Genomic DNA, 22,068 nt, shown 5'->3' with positions numbered 1-22,068 from the left:
AAGAATCAAAAAATGTTCCAAGAGCATTGTAAAAAATGTTTGTGCCTTTTATGACATCAGTGCACAAGTACTAAGCGGATAAATCAAAATCCCTAATGGGGTTATTAAGCTTCGCAACTCGGCTTTACGAAAGCAGCGGACACGTTCAGGTCGCCTACTCGATCGATCCAATAAAGTTGATCCTATATCTAGCGACACTTCGATAGTAGGATTGTAGGTGTCTTCAGGTATAGTGAGCGGAAGGGCTCGGGTTAACATCACTATGGTCGGATCCGATACAAAGCACAGATCAAGCGATCGACCCAAGGAGTTTTTCACATAATTGTCTTGAGACAGGGACAGGTCAAGCAAGCCGTCAACAAAGTCATGTCGTGACATGGGCACTAGGATACTAGACTCGTTTACCAGAGACCAAACAGTTCCTGGCAAGTTGAAGTCACCAAGAACTATCATACGATCTTTATCAGATAGCGAGGAAGAAACAGCGGTTAAAGCGGACAAGTGCTGCTCATAAATTGAAATATCCGAAGAAGGTGGGATATACGATTACTTATATATAAGTAATGAATATAGCGAAAGCGGGAAGAATCAGTTTTACACACAGGAATTCCAGTTCCTGTTGAACTTGGACTGTGAAGTGTTCCGACGTGAAGTAAGAGTCCACTGCAATTAGAACCCTCCCTGCACTAAGAAAGTCCGGCTCTAACCAGGTTTCAGTAAACACAATAACGTGGGAAGCAAATGCAACACTATCTCGGAAAAGAATGCTGAGCTTACTACGCAAGCTTCTTACATTCTGATGGGTTACTAAAAGAGAAGTTTGTTTTTTGGAAAGGTGGAAGCAAGACGGGAAGTTTAGGTTGAGGGTGGCACACTGGAAAGATTTGTAAGGGATATGGGGAGCCTATTCTTCTTCTTAGCCTTAAACTCCTTCACCACCAAATGCTCCGGCCAAAATTTTTCGGAGCAAATGGTGTCAAATTGAGTTGGGGAGGTGCTTATCCTAAACGAGTCTATCTACCTGTCATAAGAGAAGTTGAATTTTTCCACTTTTAAACCCACGGCTTTTATTTTGCTTTGAATAAAAGCAATTACATCATTATATGTGAGGTCAGGGGCCATCCGTGAAACAAAAACTTGTCGTTTTGGTGGGTCTCCCACCAGTGGTTTAGTCACCACAGGCCTAGTAGCTGTGGCTGAGTGACGGGTAGCACTTGCAGATCCCGCGGAGTGACCTTTTTACGCCTCGGAGACTCATTCAGCAGTTGCAGACTGCCAAATTGAGACTCCATGGCTAGGAGCCGATCGTATTGCTTTTTAAAGCCAACGGTCAGCTCCTTAAAGCCCTTCCGCGTCTTCCTCATAAATATGACCATGTCACTCTCCACCGCACGGCATGCCTCGCAACCCGTTAAGTTTAGCTATAGCATCACTCACGCAGGTGAGCATCTACAGGTTTTCTTGGCGCAGACCACAGCGTAGTCCATTTTTATTATTTATTTATTTGCTCAAGAAAATTTACGAAAAAAAAGAAAATTTCAAAAAAAAAATTGGTATCAGACCAATGTGCCAGACGACGCTCAAAGTGGAATTGGTAAAAATTGAGAGCAGAGTGGAGAGCGGTTATAGCGAGCGGTACTGAGTAGAGAGCGCTATTGCTCAGAAAGTTTAAAGAGAGAGAGAAAGAACAGTTATTGAAGTTGAGGTGATAACGGGAGAGTGATAAAACAACAAAAGCTACAAGACGAGAGACGAGAGCTGTAATGCAATGTAATTTACTCACGTCAACAACACAAACATAACAACCCGACGCCGAACAATTTTAAGTTTAATAAATAATAATTAAACACAAATCAAAAGGCATGACCTCGCGGAATAGAATAGATTTCCAGATAGTAGGTGAGTTAGGAAGGTATTTAATGTTTATTTAAGAACACACCGGTTTTTTATGTAAAACAAAGGGAAAATATGCGGAAAAAACGCGTCTGATCTACGAAAGAGAATGAACGATTACAACTATAATTTAACGAAAAGTACAAGTTTTCTCATTAGATCGATCCTAAAATATACACAACATTTTTGTTTATACTCGGAGCGTTTTCCGCATTCATGTTAATTCACAAATTTAAGTCTATATATGAAAGCGAAAAGTCGATCGACCCAGTTGAGCATTAGGCAATAACTATTTATTACAAATCTTAGGGCTTGAGCACTGTGCATAAGAGAGAGAATACAGTGGTGAATTTAGTACAATAATGGTGAGAGTAAATACAAAAAAGGGAGCGTAGGCTCTCTATTTTACGAGGGTCATTTGAGTACTTTGTTCCTTAAGGGAGTTTGACCGAACAATTCTGTTTTGGCGTTAGAATGAAATAATGGAAATATGTACATAAAACATCAATAGCCGCGTGAATATAGCCATGTTCGTCCGTCAGTCCGTTCTTCCGCAACATCTAGACCTCAGAGACTAAAAGAGCTTGAAAATCCGGCTTATGTTAGCAAACTTCTTTGATATCAGACTGAACCAAGTGCATTTCAACATTTTTCACACCCCCTTCTGCACCTATAAAATCCCCGAAAATCTGTGATATCTACATATTTAAAGATACGAGAAAAAGAAAAACGCAGTATCATAAAATGAACAAGTATTTTATATTATACTGTTTCTGTTTTCAAATGTAGCATAACTGTTTTGGGAGCTGATTGAATTGAAAATTTCTTTAAACTTAAGTTACATACATATGGGCATTTCCACGACATTTCCCAATATTTTTTTTGCAATTCGATATGATTTGGTTAGCTCTATGCTTAGTAGTAATGAATAAATGTTCCCGAACGTACGCTAAATAAAATATCGAGCATTAGGTTAGGTAGAGCCGGCTGCCAAGCTCCCTCGGAGCCCGGGACACTTAGGCCGGTTTCGGCCCGTTGTGATACGGCTTGGGACCACCTCTTTATAAACCCAAGCACGCCCATGGCCTTATTTACCATGGTAGAAATGTGTTCGGAAAACTTTAACTTGGGGTCTAACATAAAACCAAGATCATACCCCAGGGTAATTCTCTCAAGAGAACCACCAAATAGGGTATAGGGAACCAAACGATAGGCTAGAACGATGAAATTTCATAACTTTGCCTTTCGAAGCATTAAGGTGTAACAAGTTTGCACTACACCATGACTGAAAGCTATTGAAATCGGATTGCAAGCGAGAATGAAATGAAATGTCCTTGTACTGGACGCAGAGTTTAACATCATCCGCATACATAAGTACTCGAGAGTATGTTAATACTGAAGGCAAGTCATTAATAAAGAGTGTGAAGAGTAAGGGGCCTAGATGGCTGCCCTGTGGTACTCCCGAAGAAACCTTTACTGGTTTTTTTTAAGAGTTTTTGGAGTTTTTAAAGAAGACTTTTTGAGACCTGGAACAAAGATAGCTAGAAATCCATCTCAGGAGGTTGGGCGGAAACACTAAAAAGTCAAGTTTATTCGCGAAAAGGGAATGGTTTACAGAGTCGAATGCTTTACTAGAGTCGGTGTAAATAACATCCGTCTGTAAGTTACCTTAAAAGCCTTTAATAATGAAAGAGGTAAACTCTAACAAGTTCGTGGTGGTTGATCGCCGCTTCAAAAATCAATGCTGATTGGGAGATATAAGTGACTTGCAGAGATGTTGCAAGTGCGGAGTTCTCAAACCTTTTAGGAATAGCGGATAACTTTGCTATACCTCTATAATTTTTTGCGTCAGACCTGCTACCTTTTTTATGGAGAGGAATTATAAACGATTCCTTCCAGATCGGGGGGAAGCAAGAAGAATCGATATACAGGGTGAATAGCTTAAGCCAGGGTCCATACAGAGCCTCGGCACAGTAACTGAGTACACAACCTGGAACCCCGTCTGGACCCGGTGAAAACACCGGCTTTACTAGTCGAAGATCTTAAAGTAAAGAACAGTACGGATGACCAGAGTAGCATTCCTCAGAATAGGTGGTTTGGAAAAACTGGGCAAAAAGATCGGTAATTGCCTGATCATTATTTGCCGACGTTTTACGAAATGATAGCGAGGATGGGTGTGCGGACGTTCTACGCTTACTTAAACAGTAACACTGTTTAGGGTCATTAGAAAAACGTATCCTGCATCGAGATAGGTAGTTCTTATAGCATTGAGTATTAATAACTGAAAAGTTTGACTGAGCTATTACATAGCGAGAGTGAGAAGTAGGAGAACCCACTTCTCGAAATTGTTTATGAAGTCTTGATTTTAAGTTTTTTTAGACTGGATAACTCTTTTGTAAAACAAGGGAGTTTTCCAGATCTAATCGGACAAGAAAGCGGGACACAAGAATCAAAAAATGTTCCAAGAGCATTGTAAAAAATGTTTGTGCCTTTTATGACATCAGTGCACAAGTACTAAGCGGATAAATCAAAATCCCTAATGGGGTTATTAAGCTTCGCAACTCGGCTTTACGAAAGCAGCGGACACGTTCAGGTCGCCTACTCGATCGATCCAATAAAGTTGATCCTATATCTAGCGACACTTCGATAGTAGGATTGTAGGTGTCTTCAGGTATAGTGAGCGGAAGGGCTCGGGTTAACATCACTATGGTCGGATCCGATACAAAGCACAGATCAAGCGATCGACCCAAGGAGCTTTTCACATAATTGTCTTGAGACAGGGACAGGTCAAGCAAGCCGTCAACAAAGTCATGTCGTGACATGGGCACTAGGATACTAGACTCGTTTACCAGAGACCAAACAGTTCCTGGCAAGTTGAAGTCACCAAGAACTATCATACGATCTTTATCAGATAGCGAGGAAGAAACAGCGGTTAAAGCGGACAAGTGCTGCTCATAAATTGAAATATCCGAAGAAGGTGGGATATACGATTACTTATATATAAGTAATGAATATAGCGAAAGCGGGAAGAATCAGTTTTACACACAGGAATTCCAGTTCCTGTTGAACTTGGACTGTGAAGTGTTCCGACGTGAAGTAAGAGTCCACTGCAATTAGAACCCTCCCTGCACTAAGAAAGTCCGGCTCTAACCAGGTTTCAGTAAACACAATAACGTGGGAAGCAAATGCAACACTATCTCGGAAAAGAATGCTGAGCTTACTACGCAAGCTTCTTACATTCTGATGGGTTACTAAAAGAGAAGTTTGTTTTTTGGAAAGGTGGAAGCAAGACGGGAAGTTTAGGTTGAGGGTGGCACACTGGAAAGATTTGTAAGGGATATGGGGAGCCTATTCTTCTTCTTAGCCTTAAACTCCTTCACCACCAAATGCTCCGGCCAAAATTTTTCGGAGCAAATGGTGTCAAATTGAGTTGGGGAGGTGCTTATCCTAAACGAGTCTATCTCCCTGTCATAAGAGAAGTTGAATTTTTCCACTTTTAAACCCACGGCTTTTATTTTGCTTTGAATAAAAGCAATTACATCATTATATGTGAGGTCAGGGGCCATCCGTGAAACAAAAACTTGTCGTTTTGGTGGGTCTCCCACCAGTGGTTTAGTCACCACAGGCCTAGTAGCTGTGGCTGAGTGACGGGTAGCACTTGCAGATCCCGCGGAGTGACCTTTTTACGCCTCGGAGACTCATTCAGCAGTTGCAGACTGCCAAATTGAGACTCCATGGCTAGGAGCCGATCGTATTGCTTTTTAAAGCCAACGGTCAGCTCCTTAAAGCCCTTCCGCGTCTTCCTCATAAATATGACCATGTCACTCTCCACCGCACGGCATGCCTCGCAACCCGTTAAGTTTAGCTATAGCATCACTCACGCAGGTGAGCATCTACAGGTTTTCTTGGCGCAGACCACAGCGTAGTCCATTTTTATTATTTATTTATTTGCTCAAGAAAATTTACGAAAAAAAAGAAAATTTCAAAAAAAAAATTGGTATCAGACCAATGTGCCAGACGACGCTCAAAGTGGAATTGGTAAAAATTGAGAGCAGAGTGGAGAGCGGTTATAGCGAGCGGTACTGAGTAGAGAGCGCTATTGCTCAGAAAGTTTAAAGAGAGAGAGAAAGAACAGTTATTGAAGTTGAGGTGATAACGGGAGAGTGATAAAACAACAAAAGCTACAAGACGAGAGACGAGAGCTGTAATGCAATGTAATTTACTCACGTCAACAACACAAACATAACAACCCGACGCCGAACAATTTTAAGTTTAATAAATAATAATTAAACACAAATCAAAAGGCATGACCTCGCGGAATAGAATAGATTTCCAGATAGTAGGTGAGTTAGGAAGGTATTTAATGTTTATTTAAGAACACACCGGTTTTTTATGTAAAACAAAGGGAAAATATGCGGAAAAAACGCGTCTGATCTACGAAAGAGAATGAACGATTACAACTATAATTTAACGAAAAGTACAAGTTTTCTCATTAGATCGATCCTAAAATATACACAACATTTTTGTTTATACTCGGAGCGTTTTCCGCATTCATGTTAATTCACAAATTTAAGTCTATATATGAAAGCGAAAAGTCGATCGACCCAGTTGAGCATTAGGCAATAACTATTTATTACAAATCTTAGGGCTTGAGCACTGTGCATAAGAGAGAGAATACAGTGGTGAATTTAGTACAATAATGGTGAGAGTAAATACAAAAAAGGGAGCGTAGGCTCTCTATTTTACGAGGGTCATTTGAGTACTTTGTTCCTTAAGGGAGTTTGACCGAACAATTCTGTTTTGGCGTTAGAATGAAATAATGGAAATATGTACATAAAACATCAATAGCCGCGTGAATATAGCCATGTTCGTCCGTCAGTCCGTTCTTCCGCAACATCTAGACCTCAGAGACTAAAAGAGCTTGAAAATCCGGCTTATGTTAGCAAACTTCTTTGATATCAGACTGAACCAAGTGCATTTCAACATTTTTCACACCCCCTTCTGCACCTATAAAATCCCCGAAAATCTGTGATATCTACATATTTAAAGATACGAGAAAAAGAAAAACGCAGTATCATAAAATGAACAAGTATTTTATATTATACTGTTTCTGTTTTCAAATGTAGCATAACTGTTTTGGGAGCTGATTGAATTGAAAATTTCTTTAAACTTAAGTTACATACATATGGGCATTTCCACGACATTTCCCAATATTTTTTTTGCAATTCGATATGATTTGGTTAGCTCTATGCTTAGTAGTAATGAATAAATGTTCCCGAACGTACGCTAAATAAAATATCGAGCATTAGGTTAGGTAGAGCCGGCTGCCAAGCTCCCTCGGAGCCCGGGACACTTAGGCCGGTTTCGGCCCGTTGTGATACGGCTTGGGATCATTCCCTCCCTGCTTCTTCTTTGATATCAGACTGAACCAAGTGCATTTCAACATTTTTCACACCCCCTTCTGCACCTATAAAATCCCCGAAAATCTGTGATATCCACATATTTAAAGATACGAGAAAAAGAAAAACGCAGTATCATAAAATGAACAAGTATTTTATATTATACTGTTTCTGTTTTCAAATGTAGCATAACTGTTTTGGGAGCTGATTGAATTGAAAATTTCTTTAAACTTAAGTTACATACATATGGGCATTTCCACGACATTTCCCAATATTTTTTTTGCAATTCGATATGATTTGGTTAGCTCTATGCTTAGTAGTAATGAATAAATGTTCCCGAACGTACGCTAAATAAAATATCGAGCATTAGGTTAGGTAGAGCCGGCTGCCAAGCTCCCTCGGAGCCCGGAACACTTAGGCCGGTTTCGGCCCGTTGTGATACGGCTTGGGATCATTCCCTCCCTGCAAGTTAGATTTCATGTCAACAGTTGCCCCATCCCGATGCTCTTATAAAGTTTGCGATCTTTCTGGGACATAATGTAGACATCTCTGAGATGTCGTTCAGAAAGGCAGAGCCCAAGTGTTGTAACCTCCTTCTGCTGAGCGCTGGACAGGAACAGAACAGGTGTTCCACTGTCTCCTCCTCGTCCTCGTCTCTGCAGCTGCGGCCGAAATCATTGTATGGGGCGCCCAGCCTACTTGCATGGGTGCCTACTAGCCAGTGCCCTGTGAGGGAACGCATGACTGCGCTGAACCTTTCCCTGCCTAGTTTGCCGAGCTCTGCGGTTCGCTTCTTATCTATGGTCGGCCATGTTTGCCGAGCTGTGCGACAACGTGGCCCTATTTGTCATTTGTTGTCTGTTAGTCGCATGTACTGCTCTTTTATGATGAGCTTGCAGGTGGCCATAGGCATACAAATATCCTCCTTATCTTGGAGAAGGCGGGTCGTAGTAGTAGTGCATCAGGCCAGCTCGTCCGCTATGCAGTTGCCCTCGATGTCCCGGTGGCCCGGGACCCATATAAGGCTGATAGCAAATTGCTGAGCCATCTCGTGACGAGATCTGCGGCACTTCGCCACAGTAGGCGAGTTCGAGGAGATCGCGTTAAGCGATCTGATTGCAGCTTGGCTATCGCTGTAGATGTTTAGATTGGTTGCCGTGGCGGTAATCGTGTGAAGGCAGTACAGAGCCTCCCTGATTGCTGTAACTTCCGCTTAAAAGACGCTACAGCCTGAAAGATTGCCTTATGTTTAGCTGTTCAGAGTAGATTCCTCCTCCAACCCTGCCGTCCAGCTTTGAGCCATCCGTGAAGATGCTTTTGGCCCCGTCTGGGCCGAGGAGTCCCTCGAGCCATTCGTCTCTATGATTGTGCTGAATGGAGTCGCCGTGTGCTCCCTTGGAACTTGATAGTCCGTTCTTGCTGGGACCATGTTGTTTTTAGTGATCTGATGAGTGACCTTTATGTTGAGGTACCCATTGTTCAGAGTCCCTAAGACGTATTGCTGCCATTTCTGCCCGCTCCTTCCCTGCAAGGTCAAGGCTCTAGAGGCATAACATGGCGTTTAGCGCATCATTTGGTGTAGTTCTAAGAGCTCCACTAATGCAGAGGGCGGCCGTTAGCTGAACCTTGCTCAGCTGATTGGTGATCGTCCTTTTTGTTAGGGCAGGCCACCAGACAGTAACTAAGTAAAGTATTATAGGTCTGACTATTGCCAGATATATCCATAGGACTATGTTTAGGTCGATTTAGGCCGATAGCTTTTTTGCAAGTGTAGAATGCTGTTGTTGCCTTCTTCACCCTATCCTTGACATTCAGGTTCCAGTTAAGCTTTTTGTCAATTACCAACCCTAAGTAACTGGCACTGTCGCTGAAGGAGAGCCTATATCCATTTAGTATTGGGGGGTTGAGGGGCGGGACCTTGTATTTTTTTGTGAATAACACGAGTTCCGTTTTCGAGGGATTTAGTCCCAATCCGCGCGATTCTGTCCATACGGACAATCGAGCAAGCTTTGCGGTCATTAGGTCCCATAGTGTTTGGGGGTATTTCCCCGCGAAGATAATTGCAACGTCGTCCGCGTATGCCACCACTTTACAGCCCCCTCTTCCAGGTCGCATAGAATCTTATTGACTGCCATGGGTTGGTGGGTTTGGGGAACTCGAAGGATAATATCGTCTCGATATACCTGTGGTCTGAGAAGGAGTGGTCTCCTAGGACTTTCCAGCTCTTGATTGTGTCTAGCAGTTGCAAATGAATAAATTTGAGTTCAGGATAAAGTTGAACAGTGACTCACCCCTTACATTCGTGTCCTTGCTCCCCCATTGGGTGTGGTGGGCGTTGACATCGCAACCTATAAGTAGGTCTTTGTCCGTCCTTTCGCTGTCGCTGGCTATTTTGCGAACAAGGTTGTTGGGAGGATAATCCTCCTCGTGGGCCATATAGGACGCCACCAGCCTGAGATGATTCCCGTTTAGCTCTAGGCTTGCCGCCGTGTTATCGCCATCGCTATAATTATGGAGCAGAAATATATTTAAGTGCTTTCTCGCAAGTATGTAGGTACGGATTTTACCTTCATTTTGGGATACAATGATCTTGTATTCCATCGTCCCCAATCCACAGAACTGGCTTCCTACCACCCAAGGCTCCTGGATCAGGACTACGTCGGCTCCGATGCCGCTTCAGTGTTGGAGATTTATTTGAAGGATCCTTAGGACCATCTTCAATATTCTCCACCACCGTGATGTCTGCGTCCGAGTCGTCTGAGACTATCTTCTGGCACATTGACTCAAAGTCGAGCATCAGCTCCGTCTCCGAAGAGAAGCCTTCCTGGTCTGGCTCCAGCTCGTCCTCAGGCGCATCGAGCTCCGTAGCGACATCCTGCACGTCTGGGTTGACGACAGAAAGCGCCGCGGCCGCCGCGTCCGCTTTGTACACCTTGATGGGGACCGAGCTGAAGCCGAAGTTAAGCTCGCCTTTTGCTGCCTCTATCAAGGCCAGCGACTCTTTATTAAGAACGAGCACTGCCTGGTTAGTCGTCAATTGGTTAAAACTGTTAAGTTTTATTTAGTTTGGAAAATAGTATCGGAACAAAAGTATATTAATATGAGTTTATATTAAATTTTAATTATTTGGTTTGGAGGACTTTTTCCCGGAAATGCCCATATAAACAATAATCATAGAAAAAGAAACAATTGAAGCGTTTAGCGCATCATTTGGTGTAGTTCTAAGAGCTCCACTAATGCAGAGGGCGGCCGTTCGCTGAACCTTGCTCAGCTGATTGGTGATCGTCCTTTTTGTTAGGGCAGGCCACCAGACAGTAACTAAGTAAAGTATTATAGGTCTGACTATTGCCAGATATATCCATAGGACTATGTTTAGGTCGATTTAGGCCGATAGCTTTTTTGCAAGTGTAGAATGCTGTTGTTGCCTTCTTCACCCTATCCTTGACATTCAGGTTCCAGTTAAGCTTTTTGTCAATTACCAACCCTAAGTAACTGGCACTGTCGCTGAAGGAGAGCCTATATCCATTTAGTATTGGGGGGTTGAGGGGCGGGACCTTGTATTTTTTTGTGAATAACACGAGTTCCGTTTTCGAGGGATTTAGTCCCAATCCGCGCGATTCTGTCCATACGGACAATCGAGCAAGCTTTGCGGTCATTAGGTCGCATAGTGTTTGGGGGTATTTCCCCGCGAAGATAATTGCAACGTCGTCCGCGTATGCCACCACTTTACAGCCCCGTCTTCCAGGTCGCATAGAATCTTATTGACTGCCATGGGTCGGTGGGTTTGGGGATCTCGAAGGATAATATCGTCTCGATATACCTGTGGTCTGAGAAGGAGTGGTCTCCTAGGACTTTCCAGCTCTTGATTGTGTCTAGCAGTTGCAAATGAATAAATTTGAGTTCAGGATAAAGTTGAGCAGTGACTCACCCCTTACATTCGTGTCCTTGCTCCCCCATTGGGTGTGGTGGGCGTTGACATCGCAACCTATAAGTAGGTCTTTGTCCGTCCTTTCGCTGTCGCTGGCTATTTTGCGAACAAGGTTGTTGGGAGGATAATCCTCCTCGTGGGCCATATAGGACGCCACCAGCCTGAGATGATTCCCGTTTAGCTCTAGGCTTGCCGCCGTGTTATCGCCATCGCTATAATTATGGAGCAGAAATATATTTAAGTGCTTTCTCGCAAGTATGTAGGTACGGATTTTACCTTCATTTTGGGATACAATGATCTTGTATTCCATCGCCCCCAATCCACAGAACTGGCTTCCTACCACCCAAGGCTCCTGGATCAGGACTACGTCGGCTCCGATGCCGCTTCAGTGTTGGAGATTTATTTGAAGGATCCTTAGGACCATCTTCAATATTCTCCACCACCGTGATGTCTGCGTCCGAGTCGTCTGAGACTATCTTCTGGCACATTGACTCAAAGTCGAGCATCAGCTCCGTCTCCGAAGAGAAGCCTTCCTGGTCTGGCTCTAGCTCGTCCTCAGGCGCATCGAGCTCCGTAGCGACATCCTGCACGTCTGGGTTGACGACAGCAAGCGCCGCGGCCGCCGCGTCCGCTTTGTACACCTTGATGGGGACCGAGCTGAAGCCGAAGTTAAGCTCGCCTTTTGCTGCCTCTATCAAGGCCAGCGACTCTTTATTGAGAACGAGCACTGCCTGGTTAGTCGTCAATTGCTTAAAACTGTTAAGTTTTATTCTGTTTGGAAAATAGTATCGGAACAAAAGTATATTAATATGAGTTTATATTAACTTTTAATTATTTGGTTTGGAGGACTTTTTCCCGGAAATGCCCATATAAACAATAATCATAGAAAAACAAACAATTGCATTTAACAAAAATTTGATATTCGGAGAAGCAAGTCTATCAGAAAATTGGGTTCAATTCCAAGATTTTTTGTACCGCTATGTATCACTATGTAGAATTATTAAAGCTTTCAGCTCTTAAAACATGTTTTCAGTGTACTATGAAATATTACAAAAATTGAATTTAATAATTTTTTATCAAAATATGAATAAAATAATCGTATTTTTTCGTTATTTTTCTTTATAACATAGCCCCCGAATTTTGGTGGTTTGGGTCTGAATAATACGCAGTATGGAAGACTTTGTGAAATAGTTGGTGCCAACGATTTAGGACTTGGAATAACGATCGGCGCACACCAAAGTATCGGATTCAAAGGAATACTTTTGTATGGAACACCTGAACAAAAGGAAAAATACTTACCAAAAGTATCCACCGAACATGTATACGCTGCATTTGCACTCACTGAGCCATCTTCCGGCTCGGACGCAGGATCAATTCGATCCCGTGCAGTAAAAAGTGACGATAAAAAATATTATGTGCTAAACGGTTCCAAAATCTGGATATCCAATGGTGGAATAGCTGATATTATGACTGTTTTCGCGCAGACTGAACTCGTGGATTTAAAAACAGGTGAAAAAAAAGACAAGGTAAAATTGTTTTAATTTAAAATCTTACCTTTTTAATCTTATGAATAAGGAACACTTTTGTAACAGTCCGGAAAAATGTATTATAAAATTAACAAAACATTTCAATGCAAACAGTTCTCATTGAGATTACATTAAGCTTCATGTCAAGGGCGCGCTGCGTTTTCATGTCTATTTAAGAAATAATTCATTTTACATAAGTATTATTATTCATTACGCTCAACAAATTGCATATTTCGTCTTTCGAAAATCCACATTCCTTATGTCAGTTGCTTATACAAAAAGGCAGTCAACAATTTTCTGTTAAATATTATTATTACATATCTTTTTGTCATCCGACATGTTTTGATTAATTTTCGTAAGAGGGTATTTTTGAAATACTCAACAGATTTCATGTTTTATTTCTCGGTTTTCAATTTCACAAAATTTGTCCGATTTACTTTTGACATAACATAAGTTGGTGCCCCCGTTTTTACATTCCGCCAGATTTTGAAATTAAAAGTAAACAGAAAAACAACAAAACTAATCTTAATTGCAAAAGGAAAACAAAATAGAAGACTTATTGATGCATTAACATTTGACAGCATTACCAGGGAAATTTAGCTTGTGCTTTTACAAATAATTTTTTCTTATACCAACCTCGACAATAATTGGTCAGGGCAACAACACTTTACGTTTTCGTGAAAACAGTTAATGCAGTCTGATTTGGTTGTCGGAACGTTGGCAAGAAATACATTCATGCTGTTACTCGCAGCGCGTCAGGTATGTTAAATACAGAAGTGTTGCATACAAGATGTCTTGATCTTCTTAAATCGCGCACTTTCTGCAATAGTATTGCTTCCAAATAAGCAAATGAAAAAATAAATTTTTATCACGGTGTATATTTTTGAAGCAACGAGGGCAGCTGTTTTTTTTTTGCCAGAATGGCATTTCCGTGGAAAAGTTCACCAACAACCAAATAATTAAAAGCTAAATGAAACCCAGTTGCATATACCTGTGTCCCGATATTAGGTTCTAAACTGAATAACTAATTTAACCAATTGGCATGTAATTTTATTAACTTTGATTTGAAAACGTATTCAAATAAGCCAAATTTCTCTTATACCAAAAATACCGAATTTTTGGTATTTTTATAGTACAAATATTTTTTCCTATAAGAAAGATGATTGGTCACTTTAGAATACACCGTTATGTTTCGCAGATTTCTGCATTTTACTAAATTAAGCCAAAATAAAAAAACTTGTTTGTACTGAAAAAGCGTTTCGCGACCCGCGGAAAGGCCCATAATCAAATAAAATATGAAAACACAAGAAATAATTTTTATCAACTTTTTCTGAAAGATGAAAGATACTAACATTATGTGAAAATGGAAGCACTATACGCAACATTTTTGAAAAATTAAAAAAAGAACCTTTCTTAGAAAAAGCAACACAATTAATTAATTTGTAAACCCCCAGATCTATCAGAAAAATTCGGTTTGGTTCGTGGAGTAAACAAAAGTTTGATTTTGTTGCCTAGTGTTAGTGTTCACTTAAAATTAAAATTTCGAATTTATTGTGGTATTTTCAAAATATAGTTTATAATGATTACCGTCCTTGACATATAGTAGTGGTTACATTTTTCGGCTTATGATTGACTTTTGTGTACAATTTTTAACCCCCGAAACTAGATTTGATTGTTTTTAAATTTTTTTGTAACAGTTTGTAACATCGAACTTACACTTGTATTGTTTTTCAAATTAGGTAACTGCGTTTATTGTGGAACGATCCTTTGGAGGAGTTACAAATGGTCCACCAGAAAAAAAAATGGGAATTAAAGCATCAAACACTGCGGAAGTTTACTTTGAGGACGTAAAAATACCTATTGAAAATATTCTTGGAAAGGAAGGGGACGGATTTAAGGTTGCTATGAATATTTTAAATAATGGTCGCTTTGGAATGGGAGCAACGCTCTCCGGAACGATGAAGAAATGCATTGAAATTGCCACTTCTCATGCTAACAACCGTGTCCAATTTGGACAAAAACTTAAGAACTATGGATCTATTCAAGAAAAATTAGCACAAATGAGCATACTTCAATATGCCACAGAATCTATGGCATTTACTATATCGCAAAACATGGACAATGGGAGTCAAGACTACCATTTAGAAGCCGCTATATCAAAAATATATGCAAGTGAAAGTGCCTGGTACGTTTGCGACGAGGCTATTCAAATTCTGGGAGGTATGGGATTCATGGTGGAAGCTGGACTTGAACGAGTTTTGCGAGATTTACGAATTTTCCGGATTTTTGAAGGCACAAATGACATTCTTCGTTTGTTTATAGCACTGACCGGAATTCAATACGCAGGATCTCATTTGAAAGAACTGCAAAGTGCTTTTAAGAATCCATCAGCTAATTTGGGCTTAATATTTAAAGAAGCTTCAAAGCGTGCTGCATCTAAGGTTGGTCTAGGTGGCTGTGATTTAAGTTCTCACGTAGCTCCTGAGCTTCAGCCCTATGCCAAGAAAACTGAAGAATGTATAGACCTTTTTGGTCAATCAGTTGAAGTGCTATTATTACGCTACAATAAAAATATAGTAAACGAGCAATTTATATTAAACCTACTGGCAAACGCAGCTATAGATATATACTCTATGGTTGTCACACAATCACGATCATCTCGAGCTTTAAATCTAAATCTTCCAACTGCACAGCATGAAGTTTACTTAACTAAAGCTTTAACCATACAGGTAAGTGGATATGACATAAAATGAAATAAGCTGAAAAAATTAAAACGAGCTAGAATGTTATGAGTCTTGTCAAAGGACCTTGACTCTATTCATATAACAAATACTCAGTCAATCACAATGGTGATTGAGTTAGCCACTTGGCTCACACTGGCGGCTCAGGAGGTCAGTGAGCGACGGGAAATAGTTTGCTTATTCTTATAGTGATCCAAATTCTACAATATGGTAGAAGTGGCCATTCTCTATGATTATGAATTTTCTGTTCTCTCGAGTGCTCTATACAGCCGACACGACAAACACGCTTTGTGTCTTGCTCTGTTCTTACTTTCAGACAATTCCTACTATTCCTGAGGTACTAGCAAAGGTTTCATATATTCTAAGCTGCAAAAATTTAACTTTTGAATTAATAACTTCGGAACGACTAAAGACATTTTTATAAAATAAAAATCTTCCAAAATGTAGTCTGCTCGAGAACGTGGTACTACGATGTCTAGAAGCTTACCGTACATTTTCCGATTCACACATATTTGTTTCCACAAATTTTCAAATTTAATTTTTCGTATCCAAAAAGTATTTGTATACCCTCCACTTGAAGAGTATTTAGATTTTTGGTGGCAGAGGATAAAGTATTTACATATATTCTTGATCAGTGTTAATAGCCGAGTTCTGTCCGTCCGTGTACAAAGTTCTGTATTTTGTGTACAAAGCAAGGCATGTACAACCTTGGATATTCTTGTATACAAATCTGTGCGGTTTCCAATGCGTATTCCCGATATTTTTTATTAGATCATGGTTTACTTCGGTAATTTGAGCAGACAATTGTGAATTTTCAAAAAACCTTCCACCCGTAACAATCTTCTAACAACACTATTGCTGTTGCCAGAACCTTGCATGGGAATGTTTATTATTAATAACATTTCGACTGTGAACCTGTCTCTGATAGCTGCCTTTCGTTGATAAACTATGCTTTTATCTGAGGCACGGATCAACCACTTTTAAATTGGTAGTTGATAGCTAGACCTCGGATTTTGCATATTTTCATCAGATTGTTACTAAAATTTTTATTTAGACGTTTGATTAGTCAAATATAACGAATTTGAATGCATATCGAAAATATGCAAAACATATGCAAAATATATGCAAACAAAATATGCCAAAAATATGCAAAATATATGCACATGAATTTCATCGAAATATTGAAGCAATACTACTTTCTCTTACTGTACTGTTACTTTACTTGTCTACAGTCTTCGAAGCGAATTGTAGTGGAATGCCGAAAATCAACAGGTATAAAAGAAATTTGTTAGGAAAATGGTTTAACCGCCTTTCCGAAAAGTGTTTTAAAACTGTTGGAAATGATATAATTTGTGCTACTTGTGACAAAAAGGTGAATTTTCAATATTCAGTCTTTTGCGTACGTTCTAAAACTTTTACTGTTTTAGATTCCTTGCGAAAAAAATTTCAATTGCAGCAGCATATTGCTACTGCACTTCACAGAAGGTCCAAAGCATCCAACGAAAATGCGCCTTCTTCCAGCAACACATCAAGCTGCTTTTTTGTACAGAGTTGATTGCGGAAAATATACTATGGAATGTGCTTAGTAATGGTACCTTTAATAATTTTCTGAAAAAATACGCCGGGCAACAAATTCCTTATGAGAGTACTCTCAGAAAGAGTTACTTGGATAAATCCTACCAACAATCTATCCAAAAAATTCGCGAAAGTATAAAAGACGAAAACGTTTGGATATCAGTGGACGAAACTACGGATAAGCAAGGGCGATATGTCGCAAATTTGATTATAAGAACATAAAGCGAAAAGGAATCTTCATACTCATTTTTATTGTCCTGTAAACAGTTGGAAGAAGTAAATAATGCAACTGTTTCTCGATTAGTGAACGACAGCATTCGTATATTGTGGCCTCACGGGAATGTTTTGTTACTCTTAACTGATGCTGCGGCATATATGACAAAAGCTGGTAAAAGTTTTGTATCCGAATCTCATACATATTTCTGGTTTAGCACACGGATTAAATTTAATAGCTGAAAAAGTAAGAACATCGTTTCATGTCGCTAATTCGTTTATATCCTGTGTGAAAAAATGTGCATAAAAGCTCCGCTCAGAGTACAACGCTACAAACAAATACTCAATAAGGAGTTACCACCAGAACCGATCATAACCAGATGGGGTACATGGTTGAAGGCGGCATCATTTTATGTAGATAACATGGAGGAAATAAAAGAGGTACTATGTTTGTCAACAAACAAAAATTTTAGTTTGGTAAATAAAAAGATTCTAAATTTTCATTTTAGGTTCTTGAAACACTGAACCCAGAAGATGCTGAATCCATTAAGCTGGCGAAGGAGCTGGTAGAAAACCCACAACTACATCAAGAATTCATATATATAAAATCCCACTTCGAGAGAGTTGCCGAAATAATAAGAGCATTGAAAACGAAGGCGCTGCCATTAGAAACGTCAGTGGACAAAACTAATGGAAACCAATGGAAACTAATGATTTTGGAATGGATTAAAAAAAGAAATTTGAAGCAATTTTGAAAAGAAATCCTGATTTTCAAATCTACTGGTTATGAATTAGTGGACTGTATAATCTTTTAATATATTGAGCTTATTTATTTTCATATATTGGTTATTGTCGGGTCAAGCAGCTTAAATATTTTATATTGCCAGTAGTGCGGCCCAAAGGAAATGCATTTTGGTGTTGTCGTTTCCAATGCCCCCACTGCAAAGATCATTTGCTACCGCATATGCGCATGCAGCGGAATTCTTTCGTCTCCTTATGTCGCAATCTCTCGTACTCGGCTTAACAGCGTCCCCGAGCAGCTCTAACGCTCTCGGCCTATCCTACGCTCTCGCTCGCGTCTAAGCTTGCTGCATAGGGCCCGGCAATTTGGCCCGTCAGCCCTTGCATGGGCAGTCTTGAGCTAATCGTCGCAGCTATTAGATTAACATAGTCGCATCAACCTTTCCCCCATCATCCCCATAGGTACATACGCGATAAGTTGGTTTACATATGCAAATAAATTGTGAATTATAAACAGCCTCTCGACTTTCATTAACTTCAAACTGCAATAGTTATTAAAAACGCTTAATAGCTTAACAGTTATTTAATATGGGTGGTTATGTTACACATGTATATGAATAGCGGGGGTGTCTATGATGCGGCGGTATAAACTATGCGTGCGGTTGGGTTCATCTAGAGATTTCGACTAACTTCCACTTGTAGCAAGGTAATAATTAGTGAGGCATTCAACTAGTATTTAAAATAGCATACAGCGCGCATTGGTATTTACCGCACCATCGATACACTCGGCGGGAAATACCAATAGTGAGATATCGGATAAGAAACATCGAGAATAGAGTAAGTTCACTTTGTAAATGGCGATTGTGAGAGACAGACGCGCAGCTAATAAAAAAGAGTTATATCAAATCGCCGGGCTTGTGTTTTTATACCTAGACAGTTCACTCACGCACCGATATTGGTCACTACAATTCCCGGGTTAGACGGCCTACACACTCCACAAAAGAAGTCGAGCCAAAAGGGAATTAAAATATCAGGCAATATCCAATGCAAAACGGTACACATAGCTTTAGCTATACGTGTGAGAACATTACAGCTATGTTTTGGACACGAGCAATAACAACACAGCTATGCGCGTAAAAATAGTTACCTAAGCGGTGCAATACACTCATGAGCGTATGAATAGGGCAGTTGTAATATACACGAACATTGAACTAAAAATTACGAGGCTCATTTCTCAACATATACTTTTCATGAAACGAACTTTAGTGTCATCAGAATTTTTCTATATTAATCCTTTAAAAATATGCAAATTCCGAGGTCTATTGATAATCTATGTGAATCCAATTATACAAGGTCGACAAGCCGAATAGCAGAAGGTCATTGCTACGTGGTAATCTGTTAATGGCATCTAAGTCGTTCATAATTTTGGGCGTCGCCTTGCAAATGCCGCATGTTTGCGATTCTGTTTCTGCAATCACATTGAACACTTTCCCATCGATCGTCGTAAGCTGCAATTTGTGCTCAACTTGAAATCTGCTTAATCGCGTGGACATAAATTTCAGTATTTTTATTTATTGAATTAACTTCTAATAATGGAACTTAGTTACAAAAGGAGGAAAGAAGAGAAGTTAAAACTTGTTAAATTTAGGTGATTATAAATATTACATGCTATTAGCTTAAGGGATAGTTCAGGGCATAAGGTGTGACAGACGGAGTTATAGTTGTGGCACATAAAACCCTAAAAGGTTGATGTTGGGCATAATTAGACCGACATATTGGTAAGCCGATTGGCCTAAAAGTACGGGTTGGTCTAGGTGGAACGGCAAAGTCAATCTGACCCAAGGAGCTTGTGCACGGACATTACCCCACTACATATTGCGATGGAGCAACTACGGCAGGTCAATTAGATTTAGTCTAGACCGGTAGGCCAAGTTTCGAAGGGCAAAAATTAAAAATTGTGCTTTTGCAATAACAACCTGCTGTCATATTCACAAAAGATTTTCGATTTACTTTTGAATACACATAAATTGGGGCTCCCGTTTTCAAATTCCGCAAGATTTATTCGTTTTCAAAACGAAAACATTTTCGTTGACGAAATGAAAAGTAAACCTGATTATTTTAAAATATCCCCCTTGGCTTTTACTACACATCGTTTGGCCTTCAGATATTTTTCCGTTATATCCTCAAACCAAACATCTTCTATAATTTCTCTTAACTAAACCATAGTTTTTAGCTCCGCGTTTTTATTTTGGCAGTCATAAGGGGGGTAAACCTTACCTATCGGATTGTGATCGAGGCTGTTACCTGGCCAATATAAGGACTTAATGTCCGATTTCGCCTTCAAAAGTTTAATCTGTCGTTAAAAAATAGTCGAATCTAGTTAAAAGTAGCAAAACGTTAAAGAATCACAGTGTGCGCTCGATGACAATCGTCCTAAAAAATAAGATCTTTTTCTCTATCTCTGATTCCATATTGGGCACAACTCCAATTCGCATAATTTCTTCATACTTTTTTGCATTCACCAAATCTCTAGTCATTATTAGTGATTCAGTTTTATGTTTAGGTTTGTATCTCCACATCATAATATAAGGCGAATGCTTTACGGTGGCAATGCAGCAATTTTCGGAATAGCATTCTCCTCTTCTGCGGGGAACTGTGCGTGACCCATCGAGTCCAATTGGATTTAAATTTGTGTCATCCGAGAATATGATTCGTGACCACTCAGATTCACCCCCATTTGATTTTTCTTTAGACCAATTTATGCTAGCTTTCATAATTTGATTATTCAGAAGTGACGTTTTGGCAGGTGTCCTTGCCGTTGAGCCCATCTCCTTCAGACGACGCTGTGTCCCTCGTTCTCTTCTAACACCAACACTTGACCAGAGTACAATAACCCTGTTTATTTTGGGGAATCCTAGGTCAGATTTGTAATTGCTGATGTTTATTAGTATCTTAATATTTAGCTTATTTGCTCTCGTCAATCGTAGGCTTCGAGACGTATCCCCGCTGCTACGGCTAGGGGTTCTGACTCGGCGTACGCCACGACCGCCACACGCTACTCTGCATACAAAGAGTTTTTCCTTACTCGCCTCGAGCTAGCGAGGCTTGCTCAGGCTCTGACTCGGCTGCGAATTCCAAATAAATTCTAAACTACGCTAAAAAATTGTTTGAAATTCCGCAGTTTAAAAATGCGCTTTTCTCCTGCTAAATAGGTCATTTCACCTCATGTGCAATGGCGTAATTTTAAGACCTTAATGGTTATGCGCTGGGCCGCTGCCGTCACAATCTCGCCGTTTCCGATCTGTCATGGAGACGCCCGAGAGCGCTACTCCTTGATCATACTTGGCCACGCGCTGGGCCACTGCCGGCCCGATACCGTCGGTCCCTCTCACAACGTATTTGAAGAATACATCGGATTCGCTTGAGACTCGTTATTCTGCTATGGTACTCTGGTCAGCCGCGCAGGGCATTTTTTTTTGTGGGGCTGTGTATTTGAAATTAATTATAAGAACTAAGTGTAATTTGAATTTTTTTCTTTTTGTTTGTTTTTCCAGGCCTCTGAGCGAGCGATGAAGAACATAACAACTGCCACTTCAAGACGTCATCAAAATCTGACAGAGAAATTTTCAATTATAGCTCGGACGGTTTGTGAAAAGGACGGTGTTTATTCAACTGGAGTCATAGAAGTTTAAATAATAAACGATTTGTCCCAACAAAAATTTTGCAATAAATAATCCATGAAAATGCATTGCATTTTTACGTTTTCTTGGTTCTTTAGATCTTTTTATGGGAATGTCGGTACCCAGAATGAGTTATTCATACAAGCGACACCAAAAAGATGATTGATCGGCCTAGATCTCAGGCAGTAGCGTAGTCCACCGGCTGCCGGTGTACCCGAAATGGACTTGGCCTGGGAAGTCGAACTCGATCCGCCAAGATCCCGTTCACAAGAAATGTATAATCTCTGTGAGACGTTGATATGTGGAGGCGTTTTTTGGGCGTGCTTTCCACTCATTTATTTGTAGATCCCTTTGATGTCGCCGGCTCCACCT

The 22,068-nt window shown here is 40.3% G+C and overlaps 1 protein-coding gene and 1 long non-coding RNA gene across 3 annotated transcripts in view; both read left to right on the top strand.

The window, feature by feature from the left end:
- Acadvl (Acyl-CoA dehydrogenase very long chain) overlaps positions 1 to 21,764 on the top strand; it is a 32,785-nt gene extending 11,021 nt beyond the window's left edge. The window contains exons 4-6 of the mRNA XM_033379475.1: positions 12,351 to 12,746; positions 14,486 to 15,475; positions 21,571 to 21,764. Coding sequence (XP_033235366.1) covers positions 12,351 to 12,746; positions 14,486 to 15,475; positions 21,571 to 21,708 — 1,524 coding nt within the window. The 3' untranslated portion in view covers positions 21,709 to 21,764. The remainder of the gene's footprint in view (positions 1 to 12,350; positions 12,747 to 14,485; positions 15,476 to 21,570) is intronic.
- On the top strand, positions 15,482 to 18,113 carry LOC117183924 (uncharacterized). 2 transcript variants are annotated; one of them, XR_004469061.1, is made up of 3 exons: positions 15,482 to 16,859; positions 16,915 to 17,716; positions 17,785 to 18,113. It is a non-coding gene; the product is annotated as an uncharacterized lncRNA (long non-coding RNA). The 2 variants fall into 2 exon arrangements; XR_004469060.1 differs by having other exon boundaries at positions 15,482 to 17,716.
- Positions 21,765 to 22,068: the final 304 nt, after the last annotated feature.

The sequence above is a fragment of the Drosophila pseudoobscura genome, chromosome 4 (assembly GCF_009870125.1).
Source record: "Drosophila pseudoobscura strain MV-25-SWS-2005 chromosome 4, UCI_Dpse_MV25, whole genome shotgun sequence".
Taxonomy (NCBI): Eukaryota; Metazoa; Arthropoda; class Insecta; order Diptera; family Drosophilidae; genus Drosophila; species Drosophila pseudoobscura.
Note: the sequence above shows the minus strand (reverse complement) of the source record. Positions and strands in the feature narration are given on the sequence as shown.